The sequence below is a fragment of the Halichoerus grypus genome, chromosome 1 (assembly GCF_964656455.1).
Source record: "Halichoerus grypus chromosome 1, mHalGry1.hap1.1, whole genome shotgun sequence".
In the NCBI taxonomy this organism is placed as follows: Eukaryota; Metazoa; Chordata; class Mammalia; order Carnivora; family Phocidae; genus Halichoerus; species Halichoerus grypus.
In genome coordinates this window covers 142,474,429-142,498,311 of record NC_135712.1, presented here as the reverse complement: position 1 = coordinate 142,498,311, position 23,883 = coordinate 142,474,429, and the positions used below count along the sequence as shown (strand labels likewise).

The window sequence follows — 23,883 nt, the reverse complement described above, 5'->3', positions numbered from 1 at the left end:
TTGCAATGTTCCAAAACTCCTCTCTTCTCTAAGTTCAAAGTTAAGTCCAACTGGCTGCAAGTGTTGGCTTCTTGAAGAAATGTCCCAAGAGTCACCTGTTGCTAAAAACAAGTGTGGGTTAGTCAATGCGTGGTTAGATTCAGATACTAATAGCTACTTAGCCATTTGTCAAACAGTGGAAGATTTGGAAAGGGGAAAGTGAGAGAGCCATCCAGCATTCGGGACAGTCTTCTTTTCTTCTGATTGGAGACAGAAGACCAAGACCAAGGTTCTGGGGGAAGGTCAGCATCTTCCCAGCAGCCTCTCATTGAGGCTTGGAGACCTCTTGGAGGCTTGCTTTCTTCAGCTAAAAAGGAAAACCCAGCAATATGAGCAACACAAATACAGCATTTATTTCCACTGAGAGCAGCTAGGGTGGGTTACTCATAGAAATGGTGATGTCCCAGGGGCAATCTGACCACGGAGCTTCGGAGCACCAGCTAGAAAAATGACAGAGCACTTCCAATTGAGAAGGGTAAAGTGAGGTTTTCTGAAAGGCAGAGTAAGACGAATGAGGGTTCATTAGAAACGATTGCTAGTTATAGTAAAAGTACCACAATATGGAGTTCGGGAGGCTTGCTGTTGTTTTGCTTTATTTTTCCTCCCCCACCCCCATGGGAAGTTTAGAGGCAGTCACAGAACATTTATTCCACGCCAAGAGCATGGTTTTATATAGAAGAATTCAGAATGTAATAGTTGAATTATATTCAGCTTTCTTCCCCAGTTAAAAATCCTAGCTGCCAATTTTAGTTATTGAACAATATTATATTTATGGAGAGCTTTTGGTGTGCAGTGCACTGTGAAATAGGTACTGTTGGTACTGATTTTCTGGTGATAAAAGCTATTGAGTTCTAGAAAAAATTTAATTTTTTGATAGCTCAAGCCTCTGACATACATACTGTTTAACTGAAAAACACTGCAGCGGATAGATGCATGTTTGAAAATCTGGGGCCCTTGGCATCATTCTTCCCAAACCCTCCGGTGCCATGCCCAGATGCTGACTTTCTGGCAGAAGTAGACTATCGATTTAACTGATTCCGTGGGGCCATTTCTTATGTCCTTACCGGTGGACAGTGGGAAATTGCTAAGAGGGGATATATGTCCATTGTTTCTCAAGAGGCAGGTGGGAAAATCAGCCGAATCTGGTCTGTGCCGGAGTCCCTGGTTGTTCTGTTTTGCCTTTGCCCTAACTTAGAAACAAATCACACCACTGTTCAGTGCGGAACCATTTAAAATGCATTTAAGCGTTTAAGCAATTGAAATATAATTTGGTTTGGGGATTTTTCTTTCTATGTTCATGCACTTCCTCAAATCCTTCACTAGATGGTGTCCCAAATCAATCCATAGTCTCGACACCATTGCTTTGGTCCCGGAAGAAAGGCAAGTACACAAAGCCTTCTGCAACTGACCTAACGGCCTTCCTCTGGCTTTAAGGATGACTGGACCTTTCCCCACTATCTGATAAGTGATTAGGTCCTTTTGCAGGCCACACCTGTCAATATTTTGGGGGTGGTTCTGACAGGAAGCATTTTGTGTGCCTGGCAGGAAGCTTTGCTGGATCCATCATTAGTGGCCTCAGGGATCTAGTGGGTGCTGTGAATCAGGGATAAACTCATTTTAACTCCCTGGTGAAGACAGGCCACAATCCTGATAGGAGCTGAAATCCAAGTTTGGTGAGTGGGTGGACAGAAGGGTAATGAAGAGAAAATAGAGACTATGATAGGCCAGTGGAAACGCATAATCCGTGTGCCCTCGTATATAAATCTTCAGTCCATGTTCCTTAGATATGGCCATGTCTAGAGCCTGCACTTCAAAGGAAATGGTAAATTACTGTTGTTTCTTTCTTTTTTTTTTTAAATACTGAAACGTTCATTTGATTCACAAAAGATAGTGGGGACTATCTTTCAAAAAGAAACTGGATTTGAGGATTCTGTAAAAACTGTCCAATGGGCTGTATTCATAGATAGGAATCCACCCTTTTCCAGAATTATTAAGTGTGTTTAGTTTCAGACTCTACTTAGTTCCATGGCTCCTTCTCCCCCTTTCTCCCTGCTTGATTATTCAGATACCTAAACGCACCATCATTTTGACAGCTAGATAGGCGGTTGATTCATTATTGTCAGTAGTCAAGGAGACTGACTTTTTTCATGATATGTTTTGAGGTCTGGAGCCAGAGCTGTGGAAAAAAAGAACTTTTAGACAAGCCAGTGGATTGGATGCTGAAATTCCTGGGAGGGAACAATGGCTGGGCTCCACCTGTGATCATTTGGCTGTCAACATAAACAGAGCAGAGCCGGATTCTAACGGACTGGTGTGATGAGATGCTTCATGTGGAAGGCTTGGCTCGCGCCAGTGGTAATGAAAATCACCTGAGGGGCAAAGAGACCAGGGCCAGAACCTGAAAGGTGCCATGTTGTAGAGACATCCCTACATAGCTGCTGTAATGTCACGAGGTTACCAGAAAGGACCTGTGAGGATGAAAGATGGAGAGAATCCCTGACCTAAATTGCTTTCTCTCACTGAGGGAATTTTCAGGACACTTCTGCCCTGAAATGCTCAAACTCACACTATTTCAATTTTACTCCTCTGCATCGCTGGCCCACAGAAACACTGAAACACAACACTGAATTGGTAGAAAATGATTTTTGTCCCAATGATAAAGCTGGCTCATTTTTTTCAAATACTCTAATGGCAATTTTTATTGACAGTTATTTGGATAACAGTTTTTCTGTCTTGTATCCCCGAAGACCTCAGTTTTATTTGTTGACGTTCCTCAGTGTGAGATGACTGATGACACAGGCTTTGAGATTGTTGTCAGCTGAGAGAGAAGTATGAAGTAGGAAGAGCAAGAAGTTTCTCACGGGGAATGATAGCTCACCCTTCACCTTTTGCCCAATGGGAAATGCCCTGGCGCTGTTTTCTGTGCCTCCATGTAAATACTGATTGTGATGACTATTTGCATTTCTCATGATCTACATGTTCCTTTACTTGGCTTTACATGGAAATCATAGGGAAGTTTCGGTAAAAGTCAATTTTTCAGGCTCAATTTCTTAAAGAATGGAGGTTTACGAGGTCTACGACGAGTGGTACCCTAAAATCTGTATTTTTAACAAGCATCTCCAGATGATTCTAAGGCAATTTCTGCATGTTCTAGGCATATGAGGCAAGGTGATCTAAGACCTGGTGCAGCTGCTACTGTCTCCAACCACCACTGTACTTGAATTATGTTAACATCAGGAGTAAATGAATATTAAGCCATTTCCATGTACTATACTCCCTGTCCCATGTTTATTCAAGCATGGAATCATACCGTCAGTTCAGAGCAATTTCACTTACCTTAAAAATCTCCTGTACGAATAAGGTAGAAGTCTCCTTAAGCATATACTCACGTTTTACAGAAGAATATTTCTACCTTTCTTTTTATACCATTTCAGGAGGAAGGTGTTTGTATCTGCCTTGGTGTCTTGGGAGGGAGCTGTGATAGATATGAGGCATGTAAGATTATCCATCTCATGGATAGAACAGATATTGTGTAGTTGTTAATGATATTGGTCATTATTTTGGCAGTAGACGAGGTTCAAAGAATGAAGGAGAGGGGATTTTATTGGGAAACAGGGTGAACTCCAAGAGGAGGATTGGAAGATAAATTTAAAATGTTAAGTCAGGCAGAAAATGTATTAGAAAAATTAATATACTTTCCTCTGATGGCATTTAAATTTACGGGGAGAAAAAGGTGGTTCAACTGTCTCACAATTGTCATTGTAGCCCATGTGCCAAAGACAGTAGATATTGGCCATGGGCTCCTGGGCCCATTTGACCCTGATTATTTATGATCAAAGACATTGAACAGATCACAGAGCAACATATTAAGACTCATTGCTCTTTTTTTTTAGAGGGGAGGGGCCGAGGGAGAGGGAGAGAGAGAATCTTAAGCAGGCTCCACACCCAGCCCAGAGCCTGACAAGGGGCTCAATCTCACAACCCTGAGATCATGACCTGAGCCGAAATCAAGAGTTGGATGCTTTAACCCACTGAACCACCCAGGGGCCCCAAGATTCATTGCTTTTTAAAAGAAAACTTGACCACCTAGTCTGAGTTCAAGAAATCACAAAATTGACTTGTGTTTAATTGAGAAGACAGCACTGAGATTTTGTTTTCTACCCTTGTCCATGCAGGACAGAGCTCTAATGCAAGACTTTAGGAATTGTGTGACTTCGGTATAAAACACAGAATTACTATCTGTCATTCAAAATATATCCCTGAATTAAGAAGGAAGCATTTCCATGTCAGGTCAATATCATTAGAAGTTTAATTAATAGACATGTAAATCATGACATATATTAATAGTTATTCTTGGTTATCATAAGTTTATCTTATCAAACCAATTGCTCGGCAGTTGTTGACTTAAAGATTCTCAGCTTCACCTTATTACTGTTTGACCTCATTCATTAAGTTGGCTTGCATTAAATAGGCCTTCAGTGAGAATCCACTCTGTGTGGACAAAGATGGAAAAAAGAAATGAAAGATGAAAGAAACTGAAATTCCTTGAGTGCCTACTCATTGGCACTTTATATGTCATCTTAAATAATTCCTACAAAAACATTATGAAGTAGCTTATATTATCTCTATTTTAAATAGGGGAAAGCCAAGGATTTATCCATGTCCTTCAGTGATCACCGGGTAGCTTTTTAATGTTTAACAACATAAACATGATTGTAAAACACAGGCTTACCTTAAGATGTTTTTGTTTCTTTACGTGTCTTTTTAAGTTTTCTTATGCTATAGCAGGGGTCAGCCTACAGACCAAATCCAGCCATTGCCTGTTTTTGTAAATTAAGTTTCATTGGAACACAACCACGCTCCTGTGTTTTCTACTATCTGTGGTTGCTTTCACCTACAACCTGAGTAGTTGCAACAGAAACTGTATGGCCTGCAAAACCTACAGTATTTACTCTGGCTCTTTACAGAAAACATCTGTGCCCATTGGGCTTCTGCCTTCAGCTCAGGTCATGGTCCTGGGGTCCTGGGATCCAGTCCCACATCTGGTTCCCTGCTCAGCGGGGAGTCTGCTTCTCCCTCTCCCTCTGCCCTTCCCTCCTGCTTGTGCTCTCTCTCTCCGTCTCTCTCTCTCTAATGCTCCCTCTCTCTCAAATAAATAAATAAAATCTTTTTTTAAAAAAAGAAAACATTTGCCAACCTCCATGCTATAGATTGACACTGTCTCTCCATATGACTAAACCACTTTTAGGACGGCAGATACTCATTGAATAGTAGCTTAGAATCATCCAGTTTTTGTTGCCTTGACTTTGCCTATGGAAACTTAAGTGTGTGGTATCCTCGAGGTTTGAGGGCTTTAAGTCAGCCATGTCTAGTGCACGGAAAATTAGAGCCAAACAAGAGTTACCTACCTTCCTCTAAAGTGGGATTCATCCTGAAGCTAACCTAAAACACTTTAGTTTGAGCTGTGTTAATTAGGTTTCACTTAGTTATACAACTGCAATAAATGAGGCCCTCCCCCCAATCTCAGGGGTTCATAGTAACTAAGATTCATTTCTTGATCACATTTCAGAACTGCAGTGGCAGTTCTGTTCTGCCCCATGGTCTTGATCTCTGCACCCACACTGAAAAAGGAGCTCCCTTCTGGAACATGCCATCCTCACAGCAAAGGGAAAGGAGGCAAGGGCTGGTGGAAACACTCAACGGGCTTTTAAAGTTTCAGCTCAGACTTGACCGCATAATAATGGAATGGTGACCAATACTCCTGCCATGGGGAGACACTGCCGGTTTCCAGGCAGAGGCAAGGACGCCTACTCTCAGAGCAGGCAGGACATGTGAATAATTAAGAACAATAATAAAATCTACCGCAGGCCCCACCAATCAATTCCCCCATCTGCCAGCCAGAGCACATCCATTCTCTCAGCCATCATTTAGCTAACCAGAGTCCGCTGTGAAATCTCAGAATTATTGCTTCCTACGAACCCTTCACTCTCCCACTCCTCGTCTGGGTAGGTTATTGTTCTGGGTTTTGTTCTAGAACCCAGCCTTTTCTCATCTTCCCCACATGTGTTTCTGCTTTTCTTTCTGGGGTGAGTGCCCGTGACTTGACAAATAATCAATGGTGAGGTAAAAGCAGGTGCAGTCAACAGATTTTGATTTACTTCTATCAATAGGTACGCACTATTCTGAGGCACTTCAGTTATCCCACAGCCTTGCCTTCTATTTGTCAGGGTTATAAAATAGAAAGTAAAATCACCTCAAAAGCTGCCTTGTGATATAAGTTTCAATTTCCTTTTTAAAGAAAGCTGACCCTTTTGTGAGCCCGAAGATGAAAGTTGCCTGTTAAATGCAGATATTTCTGGCTGTTCTGCCTGGAGGTCAGTGAAGTAGAACAAGATATTAAAGATACTTCCCCAAACTGGGTCAGAACAGTGTTAAAAGATGAGAGGATTATTTCAGGGAGCTACACAATCATCCACTCACACAGGTTGAAAAACTTAATTTATGTCGTGTTTTTTGGATCCCCAAAAACTGTCTGAGGAGATGGATTAGCCAGGCAGTGTTGCACGCTGGGTTGCCGCACACGTACCGTTTTTACTGCTCCATTCAGCAGAACTCCATTATTTCAAAAGCTAAGCAAAAGCAGGCTTTAAAAAAGCAATTTCATCATTTTCTAGCTATCTCTGAACTAGTAAATCAAGAAAGTATTCCAAAATTATTTCTCCCACTTAAAATGAAGCAAGAAAAAAAACGCTTAGAAATTGAAAAAAAAAATACGTAGGTTTAATGACCAAAATTAATGTTAAGGTTTACCAGTTATCTCTCGGTGATATCCTTTGTTTACTTATATGATGTATTAGATTAATATATATTCAACATAAAAAACCTTCTCATTAAACTCAGTAATGAATTAGGGACATCTGCCCTCACTGTTGTGCGTTAATGTTGTTCTGAGAGTGTTAACCAACGCGATGACCAGAAAAAGACATGGGCTTTAAAATATTTCAGAGGACAAGCCCCAAATGTGTTCATTTTAGATTGTGTGATTATGTATCTACAAAACCCAAAGGCATCACATAAAAAGCTTTAGAAATTGGCTATGGTAGATGTACAAAGTTGAATATCTAAAAAACTTTTTCTTACACAAAGAGTAAGAATCTAGGAGCTGGAAAATTGAAATTTATTTTATTTAATTTTATTCTTTTTTATTCTTTTTAAAAATATTTTATTTATTTATTTGAGAGAGCTCAAGAGAGAGCAGGAGCAGGGGTGGGGGGCAGCGGGAGAGGGAGAAGTAGACCCCCCTCTGAGCAGGGAGCCCGATGAGGGGCTCAATCTAGGGACTCTGGGTCATGACTGAGCCAAAGCCAGATGCTTAACTGACTGAGCCACCCAGGCGCCCCAGAAGGCAGCATTTTAGTCAGAATAATTTTATCAAACACAATAGCAAAAAATACATTAAATAACTAAGAGTTAAATAAATTATACTACCTATAGAAGAAAACTGTAAAACTATAAAACTTTAAGAACCCTCTCCAAAAAACCTTAATGTTCCAGTAACAATTTCTGTTTTACAAATTATTCCAAATGTAGAAGCTTTAAACAGTCATTTTATTATGCTCATGGCTTTTGTGGGTTAAGAATTCAGACAGAGCACAGAGGGAGTGGGATGTCTGGAGCCTCATCTGGGAAGACTAAAATAGCTGAGGGTGATTCCATGGCTGGAGCTGGAATATTCTGGAAGCATCTTCACTCACATATTTGATGGTTAATGCTGGCCCTTGGCTGGGACCTCATTTGGACTATCAACCAGAACACCTCTCCAGGTGGCCTGGGATTCATCATGGGGTTGTGGGCTCAGGATAGTTGGACTTCAAGAAGTGAGTGTCCCTGAGAACCAGCTGGACACTGTTCTACCTCTCCTAACCTGACCTTGGAGGCCGTGCAGCATCTACGGCATCCTATTGGTAACTAGCCTGCCACAAATCCTTTCCAATTCAGGAAATCCCTTTGAGAGGAATGCCAAAGAATATGCAGCCATATTTTTCAAAACCACCTCATTTAGAAACTGAAAAACACCAAAATTCTAAATAAGAAGATTAATCTTCCCTAATTAATATGCAAGATGAATGTAATTCTAATCATGTTTTTTTTTTTTAAATTTTAACTTGTCACAGTGTTTTTCGATATCATCTAAGAGACCAAGTGGGTAGTAATAGGTAAGAACATTTTGAGAAGGGTGAATACTGAAAGGAGAGTTCAATATTTTATAGACTGCAATAAATAAAACAGCTTGATTATTCTAAGAATAGACATATCAATCTTACAGAATAGAAAGCTCAGACCCAAGTATTCACAGGAATATTCATCATATGCATTCCCAATGCATGCTGAGGAAAGGCAGACTTATTCCAACAGTGGTGTGGAGACTCCTGGTTAAACACAGGGAGTGTAACTCTAATTTATGCAAGGTACAAGTGGAATGTTCAAATGAATTACAGGTTTTAAGTGTCAAAATCAAATCAGAAAAGAAATACTTATTTAACTGGTGTATAAGTCTTTCTAAGTTCAAAACCAGTGTTGGAATAAATGCATATATAGCTGATCGGTCTGATTATATAAATAGTAAGACTGTACATGAAGTGACTAAAAACAAAAATAAAAGCAGGTAAATAATTTGCAACACGTAAAGCAATTAGATAGTTAATGTTCCTAGTAACAGAGCGTTCTTCTAAATCAGTAAGATAAAGATGATCACCCAAAATGGTCAAGGAACATGAACAAGCAGTTTACAAAAGGAAGCCATTGAAGTGGCAAGTGGATATATTGAAACTCTGGGATGATTATGGGAGAATAAAAGCACAGGAATGCAATAATGATCACCTCTGAGAAGCAAGACGGCCCTTGGATAGGAAGGCAACACAGCTTTTATGCAGCTGTACTAGGACATACTTGAGATTCAGTTATGTAAAATGGCCAATTTTTATGCAGTATGGCTTTATTCTAACATAGTTTGGCAACATATGACTTAACCTTAACTCTCAAGCAAAAGAAGCTTGGTTTTAGCAAAGCAACATGCTTCTCTGTGACTTCCCTTAGTTTCCCCAACTTGGTCAAGAAGGTCAGACCAAGAACTCCCCTCTCCCCTTAGACTCAGCATATAGGAAGCATCTCCTTAGCCAACAACCCGAGGGAGTATTTTTCAGATATCTTGAAATGATTGATCTTGAATAATAATAAATACATTGCCAATCAAATTCAAACTTGGTCTTTTTAAATGGCAGAGCCTTTTTTGTCAAACAAATTCTTGCACAAAACTCCAATATATGAGACATGTCAATTGGAGGCTGGTTTAGTCCATGAAGGGCCCTGTCTGCTCTGCCTCCTTCTAGCCCCTGGGACAGTTCCACTCCCCCTCTGTGTTACTCTGTAGTCTGGAGCCCCCAGGAACCAACTGGACCACCATGACTTTGAGGAAAAGGCAACTTCCAATGTTAAGCACTAGTTAGAGTGTTGAGTGAGCTCCATTATGGAAGAATGGATAATCACTTTTGTTAATTTGCACAAAATGTGCAAACCTAGAGCATTTTGTTACTTAAGTAAACTGTCTGGGTTGCTGTGAAAAGCTGTTGCTTAATATTTTACAGCATTAATTGTAAAAAAAAAAATCCTTTAGGAGCATTTATAAAGATTTCAGTGAGGAACAGCTAACACTTATTTTCTCAATACTTTTATGAGTAATACAGGAACAATAATTATTTTTAAATATCCTCATGGTACCTTTCTTTGATTTAGTAAAAAAAAAAAAGAAAGAAAGAAAGAAAGAAAAGTAAGGTACATAAACCATCTGTTTTTAAAAGTTCAGGTTTTGCCTCTGAGGTTGAAACACCAGGCATTTTAAGATGCACTCGAGCTCAATTAATAAAGTGCAGTGAAATGATGTGAAAACCACTTATAAATAGACATGCAAAGAAAAGCTATGGGAGGAGGGGGGAGTGTATCTTGGCGTGTACAACTAACTTCGGGGTGGACAATGGCCATCTGTATTCCATCAGACCAAAAAAAGATCAAAAAGACAATTTGGACTTCAGTTTACTCCGGAAGCAAATACCAGTGCAAAATCAAAACCAAAAACAAAACACAAAAAACCCCCCAAATCTATAAAGTAGATAAGGATGCAGGTGAGTGGCTGCAGGTGGGTGATTGAGGTCGGCGGGCACCTCACTGAGGCATAATTCGGATGCACTGGCAGGCTGGGGAGAGTAAGATGTCTCTCGGTTCAGAGCAGCGTAACATTATGGGATCACTTCCTGTTTTACTCCTTGTCTGTCAGGCCCAGAATCTACAATAAAAACCAATAATTCTGCTACTCAGGAAGCTAAGCCTCCCAAGCCTAAATGCAGGTTCTTGAAATTATTGCTGTGCCAACACAGGACCACCTCCCACATCTGTGCCTGGACCCCCAGGGAGGGCTTTGGCATTCATGCCCCAGACAGCCCCATTGGCTGTTTGTGTCTTGTTGGCAGGGCTGAATCAAAAGACAGAATTTCAGCTGCTAATTGCCCATTGCCAAATATCTAAAGGGAAAAGAATTCTCAGGGAAGGTTACCCTGGGAAAAACCTGTGGGAAAAGGAATGAGTCTCTCATCGGCTTTAGAATGCTTATCCGGTGCTCCTTACCTCCCTTGAGTGTGTAGGAGAGATGTGAATGCGCCTCTGTGTGGCTCAAACCCAGCGAGTCTGAGCCACCTGCTGTAGAAGGCAGTCTCCAAGCTGTGTCCCAGCTCGGACAGCCAGATGCAGTATTGAGAAATAGGGACCACCGCCCAGAGGACCCAGAAAGAAACCTGGACTGTACTCATTTTCTCCTCTCATGTGGAGTGATACTCTTGGAATATGTTAAGGATCTGTGAGACCTCACTGCACAGTGTATGTGTGTGTCAAGACATCACATCGTACACTGTAATTATCCACAGTTTTTAGTTATTTAGTTTAGTTCAGTTCAATTATACCTCAATCAAGCCGGAAGAAATTAAAACAAAAAGAAAAGAATCTAAGGGTAACAACAGAGGGACTGTTAGCTTCTGAAGATCCCATTCACTTTGCTGACCCATCAGCTGAGTCTTCTGAGCTCTTGAGAGAAACTGAAAGGATCCAGAGGGCGGGAGGGAGCCCCGGAGCACATGGGGCTCATGATTCATATTTCTCAGCAGGGGCATCATTGGCATTTTGGGCACCATGATTCTTCCTTGGGCAGGTTTAATCATTCGCATTGCGAAGTGTTCAGCACCCTTGACCTTCAGACGTTAAATGCAGATGGTCTTTGCCACAATCCAAAACGTTAGACACGGATGCCCCTAGCGAGGTGGGACCACCTCAGGGCTGTTGTCATTTTAAGGAAAGAATTACCGAATAGCTTGTCAAATTAAGGAACAATATAGGGGTCTCCTCAAGTGGGCGAAAACTTCGGAGTTGGCCCACGATGGTTACTGAGCATCTATTAGCTCAGACAGCTGTTGTGACACATCGAGGATTAAGTTTTTGCTTTATAGAGTGTGTAAAACGTTTATTGTGTCCATTCTTCAGCTAATGCTTTCAGTTCAGTTTGGTTTATTTTTATGACTGTTCATTTCGGCTGCCTTGAATATATGACTGACATTAGGTTTATTGGAATTGCTGTCATTGTCATTTCCACGTTGTAAACACCAAATGTGAAGCTGACTGTGTTCTTCAGTCTTTCCTGGATACTAACCTCTGTTTTTGTGCTTAGCTCCTCCATATCGGAAAGGGCATAAACCGGACAGTTCTTTTAAGTTGAGACACTTTATTTTGTGCATGTCTGATTTTTGAGAGATGCTCTGGAGGAAAATAAGGGTAAAAATCCATATTTGAAAAGAGGTATGTCTAGTCTGAGTGTGGCCTATTTCTCCATGTTCTGCCAAGCTGAAATGATCTTTTAGATGAATCTGATTTCATGGGCTATAGACCACCAATTTTACATAATTTAAGCTCAGGAGATGTATACCAAATTATAGGGGGCAGATACCAGGGGAATGAGTGAGCATTGAGCACAGAAGTAAGAAGAAAATTGGACAGGTAAGGAATGGCAGAAAATATATGGAAAGAGGCAAATTGATTCTCCAGGCAATCAAAAGAAAGAACTTTATTGTTTCCTGGGCCACAGTTCAGTGTTTTCAACACTTTATCAGGTTTTATGATTAATAGAAAAGTTGGCCAGCAATTTCTTTGAAGGTCACTGGTTTATTTTTTAATTTTTAATTTTTCACTATCAGCCAAGTCTTTATTACAAAATTGACATAAGAAATTCAAGAAGGGGAAGATTCCCAATCTCCTCTCCCCTCCTCACTCAAAATTGTCTTTGCAGTCCAACACATCACTCACCTCTCACCCTAACTTTACCTCTCCTGCTAAAAGGACTGTCATTCGCCATATTCCCAAACTTGCATAGTAATAACAAGCATTTGAAGTGCCTGGTAAATGTAAAGACCACCAGGTCTAACCCAAATTCAAATCCAGTTGCTCTGGATTGGGGCCCCCACCCTGTCCAATCCAGGTGATTTGTATCTTCAGGATATTTGGCGAGCTCCTAATACTACTCTTCAGTCTTCCTTTGATAAAAATATAAGCAGCGGGACAGCACAAGGAGACTGTAGAATTTTGGACACATGCTTGTGAATATGGGGACAAATGACAGTTTCAGTATATGACCTTTTCATGTGTCCAAAGAAGAAGTAAATTTTTACTTAGAAAATATCTCTGTTTTCTGCAAAATACTTACACAACACAGAGAAATTGCTAGCATACAATAGGAACTCATCCTTGCCCACAATACATTTCAATGGAAAGCTTCTTTCCCTGCCTCCTTATCCCCACCAAAACTGCCAAGATGATCAACCACTGTCTTACTTTTTAAAGGAAAAAGGAGTTTACTTTGCCCATGTTGGAAAAAACTTGGAACTTAAATAGAAAATTAATATAGAAGTGGCATACATGAGCTATAAGATTTAATTTCTAAAACTGCAAACTCACAACCTCTCAGAATTATTTAAATACAGTTTAGTTGCTTTGGGGAGAAAGAATAAATTACAAATCATGTTTTCACAGAACTTTCAAATGCTCATCTCTCAAGAGATGGTAATGAAATAGTGTAATAGAAGACCAGGTATGAATATAAATTGATTAAAAACAAATTCATTTAAGATATTAATAAGACTAGTTCATATTATTGAGTGTCTAGTAGATGCCAAATTCTATGCTTGATGCAGTCCTATATATTATTTCATTTAGTCCACATAACAGTTCTACAAGGGATTATTGATAGAAGAATGGGAGTCCCAGAGGAGTTAAACATTTTTTCAAAGTCACATAGAATTTCACTAATTGGGTCCCAGGTTAGTCTGTTGGTCTCTGTATTGTTATTCTAAACCTGTAACTTAGCATCTGGACTCACTCATAACAATGAAAGGGATGCTATTGATGATTGATTACAGGTATTAATTGATCTGATGTGAGGAAACTGGATAATTGGTTACTCTAATAAACAGAGCTAGTTTATTTAGCCATCAGGCAAAATTAGCAGGGCGGGCAGAGGAATTGAATAGGGGCATATAAAAATATTTGGTGGCCATATAAAAATGGCCTCAAAGTGCAAAAGAAAAAAGTACAAACTCAAGAGATAATGTTAGCTTAGTCACCCACAACTCACCTGAAATCATCCATAATCATGTGTGAATTATATTTAATAAGCATGGTAGGTACATTTATTTTATTTTTTTAAGATTTATTTATTTACTTGAGAGAGAGAGAGAGAGCGCGCATGAGCACACCAGCAGGGGGAGGGGCAGAGACAGAGAATCCACAAGCCGACTCCCCGCTGAGCACGGAGATGCTGACTAGGGGCTGGATCCCAGGACCCTGAGATCATGACCTGAGCTGAAACCAAGAGTCAGATGCTTAACCGATTGCACCACCCAGGTACCCCAAGCATGGTGGTTACATTTAAATGTTTGATCTAATGAGCCTCCAAAAAAAGCCTCACCGTGAAGAAAAGCTTCAAGTGCCACTATGTCCAAAATAGCTTTATATCTTTTGCACCTAAAAGTAGTTACCATGACCCTTCTCATTTCAGGCCTACAGAGGAATTAAGTGACTTGCTTAAGGACGTGAAGTGAGTGGTAAAACTGGAAGGAAACATCCCAATTTAGAGCTCCGTTTCCTTTCTGGAGTTTGTGCTCTCGACTTTTCTTGAATAAGAATATTCATTTCCATCATGTACTATCTGTTCACAGCATTACATGCTGCATCTATAATATCATATTCCATATTTTATCAATTGTATGAAGGGGTACTAGACTATTATCATCTCCTGCCTAGAGATGAGGAGACTGGGACTCTGGAAACTAAAGTTATTTGCCTGATCTCATATAGCTACTTGTCCTCTTAGACCCGCTTTTATTTTTTCAATGAATGTGTTTATTCATTTCAAAATTTACACACAGGTAAAATTCACCTCTTAAGGCATATAGTTCTATGAGTTTTGATAAGTGCATAACATTAGTACTGGCAAGACTTTCTATTTGAACCCAAATTATTTGGAACCCAGATTATTTAGGAAGAAAGTATAAAGCAAATTACTTTTTGTGATTGCTCAAAAAATAACTGCTGGAAGAAAATCACAGTGACCATCAACCTGTGTACTGGTTTTATGCTTGGCTGGCAAAGGAGGGTCAAGAAGACTGTTAGCATTTCCTGACTCAATGTAGAATTTCTGAAAAAAACCCAATGAACATAACTTTTTAATGTGCTTTTTCCTTTGAAGGGGTAGATTTTACATATCATAATGTATCTTTCTGCTTGGACCAGGGAGTCCCTACCTATGCCCCAAACCAAATCTAGGTTATTACCTATTTATGTATAGCCTAGGAGCTCTGAATGGGTTTAACATTTTTCAGTGGTTGAAAAATAATCAAGAGCAGCTTAGTATTTCTTGATATGTGAAAATCATATATTAAACTTCATTGTCCTTAAATAAAGTTTTATTAGAACACAGCCTTGCTTGTTTGTGTACATATTGTCTAGGGCTGTTTTTATGCTACGATGGCAGAGTTGAGTATTGGCCACAGAGACTGTATGACTTACAAAACCTGAAATAGTTATTATCTAACCCTTGAAAGAAGAGAATTTTGCCCCTCATATCTAAAATAACAGTAAAGTGTAGCAACTGCATTGAGCCCCCATTTTATTCCTTTCTCAGTGTTTATTTGCTTAGCCCCATGCCTGGAAATGTTTAGCCTTGATATGTCTATAAACTATTTTGGAGAATACCAAAGAGGTATGAGTGGAGTGTAGATATAGGGAAATTTAAAACTCTTTCAAAGTGACTTTTTATAGAGAGAAAAAATATTGTAGCTCATTTTCTACATTTGATATAAATTTCTCTTAGGCAAGATAATCTTAGAACAAGATGTTAGTTACAATACAACTCTCATAATTTACTCTTCAGCTTATTAGCCTGCCTGCCCACACTATGCTCTACCCACAATATCTGCAAATTATTATGAGTTTAGCCTCCTACCCCCCAAAATTCTTTGCTTCCTTGGAGAAAATGAAATGTAGATTAATTAAATTGAAATTGAGAAGACAGCTCTAAAATCTGGAGTTTGAGGAGCATTGATTTGTTCATGGTTTATGGGAGAATTTAGCAAAACACAAGTCCGTCTGGATTTATTAGAAGCTCTGAATGGTATTGCTGGCTAGAGTCAGAGTAGAAGCTTATATAGGGTTTGTCCCTCAAATTTGTTGCAAAAGGATCCCCTCTTTTAATTATGGGTTTGTCCTCCCAGCCACCCTAGGTGTTGTGATGCTCCATATTGGACAAGTGAAAAAATGTGACTTGATTTCACCTGCACAGCAAATAATGGGAAAAATTGTATATAGATCCTAAAGTCTAGACCATTTTGAACCATTTACTATTATCATCTCTGGATTAACTTTTGGAGGACTGGTTTAGAGGTTTCATGATTGGTTCCATGGTTTCACTGAAATGCCATTGTAACTGAAGCAGGTCCAAGCTTTAACAATGGGGAAATGATTTAGGTAAACTAAGGCATCGTCGTATGATGGAATACAAGACACCATTCAAAGTGGTATGGAGACCATGGCAATAAGCGTAAATAAATATGCAAGATAACATCAAGATTCATAATTAAAATAATATACACCCACAAGGAGCCAAGGGAGTTAAAACAGAGCAGCAATCTTCAAAATGTGGTCTCCAGCCCCATGCAGATCCATAAACTGAATATTACCAGTCTGCAATAAGTAAATTTTGGAACTCAAGGGCTACTGTTTAGAAACTTATATGACAATTTAGCAGATTAACTTTACTGTTGAATTTAAAATTTTCTAAAAATGGGCTTGTAATTATTCTTTTTCACTTCATTTTTATTTAGTAATTCCTTTTCAATCAACACTTCACCTTTATCATAGTTCACAAAAATATTTCTGTGATGCACTGGAAAAAATAAACTTCCTCACAGAAAGTTTGAGAAACACTCTGCATATTGAAAACAAACGTGTTGTTGTCAATCTTGAATCCGTTACACATATTTAAGAAGAAATTCCATTTTATGGACATTAAAATTTTATTTTCATGAAAGGCTATGCTGGTGTCCGGTCAGTTCCTTGTTACCAAATCACTGTACTTGGCCAGAATGAGCTAGTTTTGTTTTGTTTTTTTTTCCCCTTGGGTTTAAGCAACTTTTAAGTATCAAATGCTATTTTATGCTGCAGGAGTGTGACAACAAAATTCTGTTTAAATGACTAAATCATGGCTGGAACATAATTTAAGGTGGGGGTGCGACAGCAATCCTACAGAAACGTGTCGATTAAGTTTCTGTGCAACCAAACAGAAATGTCAGGATCTTCCCCCACTTAAGATGCAGGGACCCGGGCACTGAGGCATGTGAAAAGAATTTGATTTACAATTTGAAGGAAAACCAGCAGTAAAATAATTGAGAGCTGGAAAGCAATCTCACTCCTGCCAAATTGCTTTCCTCCATGCATGCTCCATTTAGGGGCGATATTCAGATACTTACATTTAGTTTGTGCATATTTTCTTTCCCCTGTGAATATTCCATCCTGTCGGATTAGGACTGTTTCTCTGCTTCGATCAGCAAAAGAGAATATCCAGGTTACCCAGCACTGGATTGTGCCTGGAGTTTTAGAAATAGAAAATGGTTGATTTTTTAGCTGCAAATGTGATAAGCTGGCTGTTAATGAGAACATTCTTGGTCCCTAAATTGCAAGCATGGGTTCCTTTCAAACAAGCTTTAACCTGAGTTCGTGGGAATCAGATATGTGAAAGCTCATTGCAAATTGTAAAGGGTTGGTAAAATATTTGTTAACAACAAGAATCAGTACTACTATGACAATTGTAATTTGTGATAGAGATTTAGTGAATATCAGCCCTGGTGTGGCTTATGGCTTGCTTTTCCCACGAAGGATTCATAGATTAAAGAGGTCTTCCTCTCTTGCCTAGGAGTAATTACCTCTATGATCCATATATTCATGGACACATAAATAAGATATGTGTTGTCCTGCTAAACCCTTGCTTAGTTTGTTCTCTGAGTCCCATAGATGTGTAGTCATTTATTCATAATTTTTGAAAGTCAGTGGCAAAATTTGGCTTAGAAGATTGGTTCCCATGCCATGTGTTTCGCCATGGAAGCACATTCTACAACAGCAAGAATTTTAAAGATCAAAAATCTCTTTATATTAAACTGTCCGAGGTGTCCTCTTTTATCTTTCTTGCTCCCATTAGAAAATATTTTTGGTTTGCTTACAAGAAACGCAAACCTGACAGATTCATTTTGATAATTGCCTCATGTGAGCCTCTGACACTTTATGAGCTGGAATCAAAATTCTAATGGTCTCCAAAGGTAAGGCATAAAATACCATTTGGGGAGGGGGAAATAGCGTTATTGAAAAGTAAACAGGAATAGACAATGCAAATTAGGCTTGAGCCAAGCACATGCCTGTTTTGAATTTAAAATTGACTATAATCCAGAGCCGGTTATACCCTGGGTACCTAGAAGAAGATGGAGATGAATATGAAAGGAATTTTTATTAAAACAAAACAAAACAAAACAAAAGTTGCAGAAGCACAATCTGTAAGCTCTAAATTTGATCCTGTGTGACTCTCCTGGCCAGACATTTGTCTTATGTGAACCAGGTCTTCCTATATGTATCAGCAATGACACTCTTGTGTTTTTCTCTCAGACCTTCAGTTTACCTTCAAGAGCCCACTTGTTCTTTGAATTAAAATTAAATGTACCTTTGTCACGAGCCTAAGTCAAACCATGGTTCCGCTTTGCTTTGTGACAAAATAGGAAGATTTTAAGAACAGTGCATGACAAATGGTGGGTTAGAAGTTTAAATTATATGTGACTGTGCATACGCAGTGCATACACACACACATGTTCACATGCACCCTTCACACCCATATTCGCACCAGAACCCCTCCTACCCACGGTCAGTTAAAGCAAATAATCCTAGAAAAAAAATGTGATGCACACATCATGAAACATTTTAACTTAAAATATATCTATGTGCATTTATTTCCCCATCTTTTGGTGGAAAGTTGCCATTGTTTGTTTTTCTTTCCCCAGCAAGTGAGGACTTCTAAATGCTTTCCAAAAGTAAGTGAGGCTTTTCTTGAGTAGAGGTCTGATGATCAAAGGGTCTCTACTGGTCTTGTGGTAACTACACTCTTCAGGAATCATCTATCCAATCCAGCCCAGGTTTCTGTAAGCAGAGTGAGGGCTTGGCATCCATATGTGCAGAACCAGTCTGGACTCTAGATTCTGCTTGAAGGCTTTGCCAGTTCTCTTCCCTCACCTAACTTGCAGCGATGTTTAGCAGTCCCCCCTTTATCCAGTCTTTCTGAGGAATTCAACTTAGTTTTATGGAAAACACTCTCTTTTTACACTCACCCTTCATTTGCTCATGTATCATTTCACTCGATTTTTATGATTCCAAAAACAAATGATACCTGAACATAGAGCTTTGGAAGGAAACTTAGCGGATGCTTGGAACATTCAAATATAAGGGTTTCAGACAGATATGCATGGAGCTTAGTTTTGTAGAGACTTACCTACTTGCTTCCTTTTCCCATCCACTAAACACTTGTCACTAAATTTTGCTTGGAGATTGGAGATGATTATTTAACCCTGCTTTTCTAGTCTCTAAAGAGCTCAGAATAAAATTTGTAACATGTTTCCAGAAATCTACAGAACTTGTTGGTCTTTTTTTTTTTTTCACCAAACTGACTTCTAACTTCATCTTCTTTCTCTACATTTTTTTTTTCTTTTATGCTCATAGATTTTATTTTCTATGTCTCATTATCGGTGAGAGAACTCCAATACTTTGCTAGAATGGCAATGTGGTTGTGCTTAATGGATGTTTGTTTTTGCTGTTGTAGGCATAGTGTAGTCCACGTTATGCAAGATTTAGGTTCTAAAATTAGCACATAAGGGAAAAAAGTACTTAGTTAAAATTATCCTCGTACATCCCTTGAGAAGGCTCTGTGGCTCAGTCCAGGACATCATACCTCTAGAGGTCTAAAACGCCCAGTTTTTTCCATAAGCTTTGCAACAGATCAAGATTATGTTGAGTGGCAGATGAAGTAGTTTGACTTGTTTTCTTTTCTTTTTTTTTAGTTTGACTTGTTTTCAGGGGGGTATCTGGCAAAACATAAGTATGTTTAAAAGATAGAGAGGTGTGGGATGGTCACACCCCAAGATGGGCGTGTGGGAACTGAAATGTATGCCCCTCACCTAAGGAATTTCAAAGCACATCATGGCTGATGTTACTTACGTATGCATTCTTCCCTCTGGATTAACTAAGTCTCATCTTTCTGAGAAGATGAGGACAGAAACTCATTCTAGTCTCATTATATGTTCACATAGGACACACTCAGAAATTTTGAAAGAGTTAAAATAAAAGGAATATGGAAAACTTTGCTTGCCTTTCCAAGCCAGGAAGACTGCACTCTGAATTTTTTTAATTTGGTATTTCAAAAATCAGCTTCACTATTTTAAAATTTATAACCTAATTCTTCGGTGGTCACACTACAGATATGAAAACAGACTGATGTTCCCCGGTGGTTCTTAAATTGGGAGTAATTTCCTCAAACATTAAACTTTTAGAAAAATTTATGCATTTGGGTTATCAGGTCCCATTCTCTCCCTGTTATCTACAGATCTATAAAATACGAGCTCCCTATTTTATTCCTACCTTTACACCTCTTCAAAATTAAGAGGGTCTGTGTGTCACATATCCTATTAATAAAGTAATAAACTATTAGTCTTCAAAACAGAACTACGCATAATATCCATATTAGTGTTTTCCTTGGTAGACTATCAATGCAAGGCTGTTATTTTGTGTATTTGTTTTTTTTTCCCCATCCAAGACTAATTTTCTTTACTTAAGATGCCTGAACGGGAACATTTTTTAGTTCAGACAAAGTTGGGAATGTACCATTTGACACTTTTACATCTGTGCTCCCTGAGGACCCCTGATTTGTTTTTGTTTTTTTTTAAAGATTTTATTTATTTATTTGAGACAGAATGAGAGAGAGAGAGCACATGAGAGGGGGGAGGGTCAGAGGGAGAAGCAGGCTCCCCGCCGAGCAGGGAGCCCAATGCGGGACCCGATCCAGGGACTCCAGGATCATGACCTGAGCCGAAGGCAGTTGCTTAACCAACTGAGCCACCCAGGCGCCCACCCCTGATTTGTTTTGAAGGAGACAGCACCGCATAATGATTTAGATTTCAGAGTGTGTGCTTGGGTGAGGCTGCCTGCTCTCTCACTTTTACTGAACGTGGGACCTCAGACTGTCTAATCTCTTTGCACCTCAATCTCTTCATTCATAAATTTGTATTTGTATCTCCCTCATGAAGTTACTGTGAAGATTAGATGAATTAAATTTATCTAAAGCCCTTGGATCAGTCTTCATTGCCGTGAATTCTCAGTAGATTGTTATTAATATCGAGCTGGATGTGTGCAAGGGAGTGGGATCCACAGTGGATGGCAGTGGGTATCACGTGACTGGTTGGAATGCAGCCAGAATATGCTCTGGTCTTTCATCGCCTCCCTCCTCTCGCCCGGCGCAGGTGGCCCCAACCATTAAGGAGCGCATGATGAAGAAGGGAAGCCTGATGCTGGGCTACCAGCCCCACCGCGGGAAGGTCAACTTCTTCCGCCAGGTGGTGATCAGCCCTCAAGTGAGCCGGGAGGACATGGACTTCCTCCTGGATGAGATAGACCTACTGGGGAGAGACATGTAGCTGTGGCTTTTGGTTCCCCAGAGGCATGGGTCCTGTCCTGGGGAGGCTTCCAGATCCACGGCATCTGGGGACACAGAAGAGACTGCAGGCCTTCTGGGGAGAAATAGGAAAGACGCCCTGGCCTGGCATGGCCAAACGGAAATGCTAAGCAAATAGTGGGAAGGACTCTTTAGCTGCCTGGGCACTACTGTTGCTATTAAGGAAGTAAAAGGTGGATTTTCTTAAGAACTGTCTTTAGGACACAGCCTTGAAGAGAGTTTAGTAAGTACCACATAGGGCCTGATTCTAAGCTTCCATTGCTCTTTAAAGAACATACAAATTTAATAGTTGAAAGCCGTGGTTCTCAAAATGGCGGTCCCTAAACGAGCAGCACCAACATTGCCTGGGAACTCTTTAAAAATACGGATTCTCAACCCCGCCCCTGACTGAATCAGACACTCTGGGTGTGCCACTCAGCATAGTTTAAATAGCTTTCCAGGTGATTCAGAGGCAAGGTAAAATCTGAGAACCAGTGGTTTAGTGAAACCTTACAAAGACTGAATAATAGCTCTGATATTTTGCCGGCAAAGAGATAATCTGCTATTTCAGCGGCCCCTGAGCCAGTGTCTGAAAATAACGGCCGTGGAACTGGTAGCACTAATGTTTAGGGGCCTCAGAAGTCCATCAAAACTATTTTTAAAAGGAGAAACTATTGAAGATGTTTACTTTATAAAGATATATCTTTTATGCAGCTGAATGTTTATTCTCAAAAGCTAAAATTAACCATTATCTATTCTAAATTACCTAAATTACAGGTAAGGATAAAGACAAACACTTCATAGCATGGCCTTTTCAATCAAAGCAATAGTCCTAATTCACTTCCCACAGCACTTGCATCATTAGCTTGGAGTAGACGGTAGATGCAGATATCTCTGTGTACCTGTTTCAGCGCGCGGGGCCCATTTCTTACCTTGTTCTCTGCTTATAGGAAACAACCGGAATGAAGTCCAGGGTTATACAACATTCCCTTTCTCAAGCTTTGAAACGTCAGTGTAGACTATTAAGTGGTTCATATTAGGCAGAGAATCTGAGAATTAGAGGCCTTTCAGTGCAAACACCTCCTCCATTTCTCCTGGGAGTGGATGATTCTCTCTCTGATCCTGGTCCCGGATTTCTAGGAGAACTCTATTTGACTAAGAAATAAACAGAATTCAGAGGTATGGGTGCCGAGTTCAGCAAGGTAAGATTGTGAATCTAATTAGAACTCTGATTTGGAAGGCAAAAGATGGAAGAGCATTTAAGTATTAGACTTAGCATATTCAATAACCTTTCATATGATATCATTAACTTTTGTTGATTAAATTTTGAAGGGTAAAAAGCCGATGTGTACTGTTTGCTTTTATTCCATATTTTCACTTTAGGGTATGTGGTTTCTCAGTATCTCCATTGGTCAAAGAATATTTTAATCTTTCTTTGAATTCCTTTCTTCTCTGGTGGTAACTATTCGTGTGTGCATATGTTTTACATACCTTGTTGCTTTTTTGTTTTAATGTCTACATAAAATGTGCCTGAAATTGATGTTTGCAATAATTCCAGTTTCATGAAATAAAAAGCAACATTAGCACACACTTCATGTTACTGACTTTTCCTGTCATCTCCTCGTTACTGGGTTGTCTCAATACATTTTAGACGTAATTGAGCTCCTTTGGCATTTTAGCTAAATAATTGAGGAAGCACATTGAAAGCTGTCTGTTTTTGAGGTAACACCTTGAATAAAATGGAAAAAGCAGTTCTAGCAAAGGAGGGATTTGCCTTTTACTTAGTTTTTTGTCCTCCATGGAGCAAAGCCTTGGGAACCTGATAGCCACACGTCAGCTCCCATTGGGCCTCTTCTTGAGAGATGATAGTTCTTTGATGAATGAAGAGAACAACTGTTAACAGACACTTTGAAGATTCCATTCTTTTTTCCTTCAGATGTTCAGATATACCATACCCAATCAGATATTTGAATGGTCAAGAATAGTTTTTTGATAAAAAGTTAATTGTAATTCATTCACACATTGAACATATTGATGGTGTCCCTACAGTGTCCTAGGCAGTTATCCAGGTGCCAGGGATGTGCAGTGAATGAGACAGACAAAATCCCTGCTCTTCGTAGGCTTTCAGTCTAGTTGAGGCAGACAGTCCACGAGTAAATATGCAACAAGTCAGGTGGTAATAAGTATTTTGAAGAAAGAGGATGGAAAGGAGAGAGAGGTGTGCCATTGGAGAAAAGTTGGTTGGGGAGGGGCCTCTCTAATAAGGTGACATTTGAGGGGAGATTAAGGAAGCAAGGGAGGGCGCCATATCGGTATCTGGGGGAAGGGCATTCCCGATGGAGGGTATGGTAAATGAAAGGCCTGAGGAGCTGCATTCGTGGTATGTTCAAGGACCATCATGGAGGTAAGTGAGGCTGGAGCAGAGGGAATCACGGGGTAAATGGCAGATGATGAAGTCACAG

The 23,883-nt window shown here is 39.7% G+C and overlaps 1 protein-coding gene across 2 annotated transcripts in view; it reads left to right on the top strand.

The window, feature by feature from the left end:
• GADL1 (glutamate decarboxylase like 1) overlaps positions 1-23,011 on the top strand; it is a 164,831-nt gene extending 141,820 nt beyond the window's left edge. For both annotated transcript variants that reach the window (XM_078072720.1, XM_036084207.2), the window contains one exon: positions 21,231-23,011. In XM_078072720.1, coding sequence (XP_077928846.1) covers positions 21,231-21,404 — 174 coding nt within the window. In that variant the 3' untranslated portion in view covers positions 21,405-23,011. The remainder of the gene's footprint in view (positions 1-21,230) is intronic.
• The last annotated feature ends 872 nt before the right edge of the window (positions 23,012-23,883 follow it).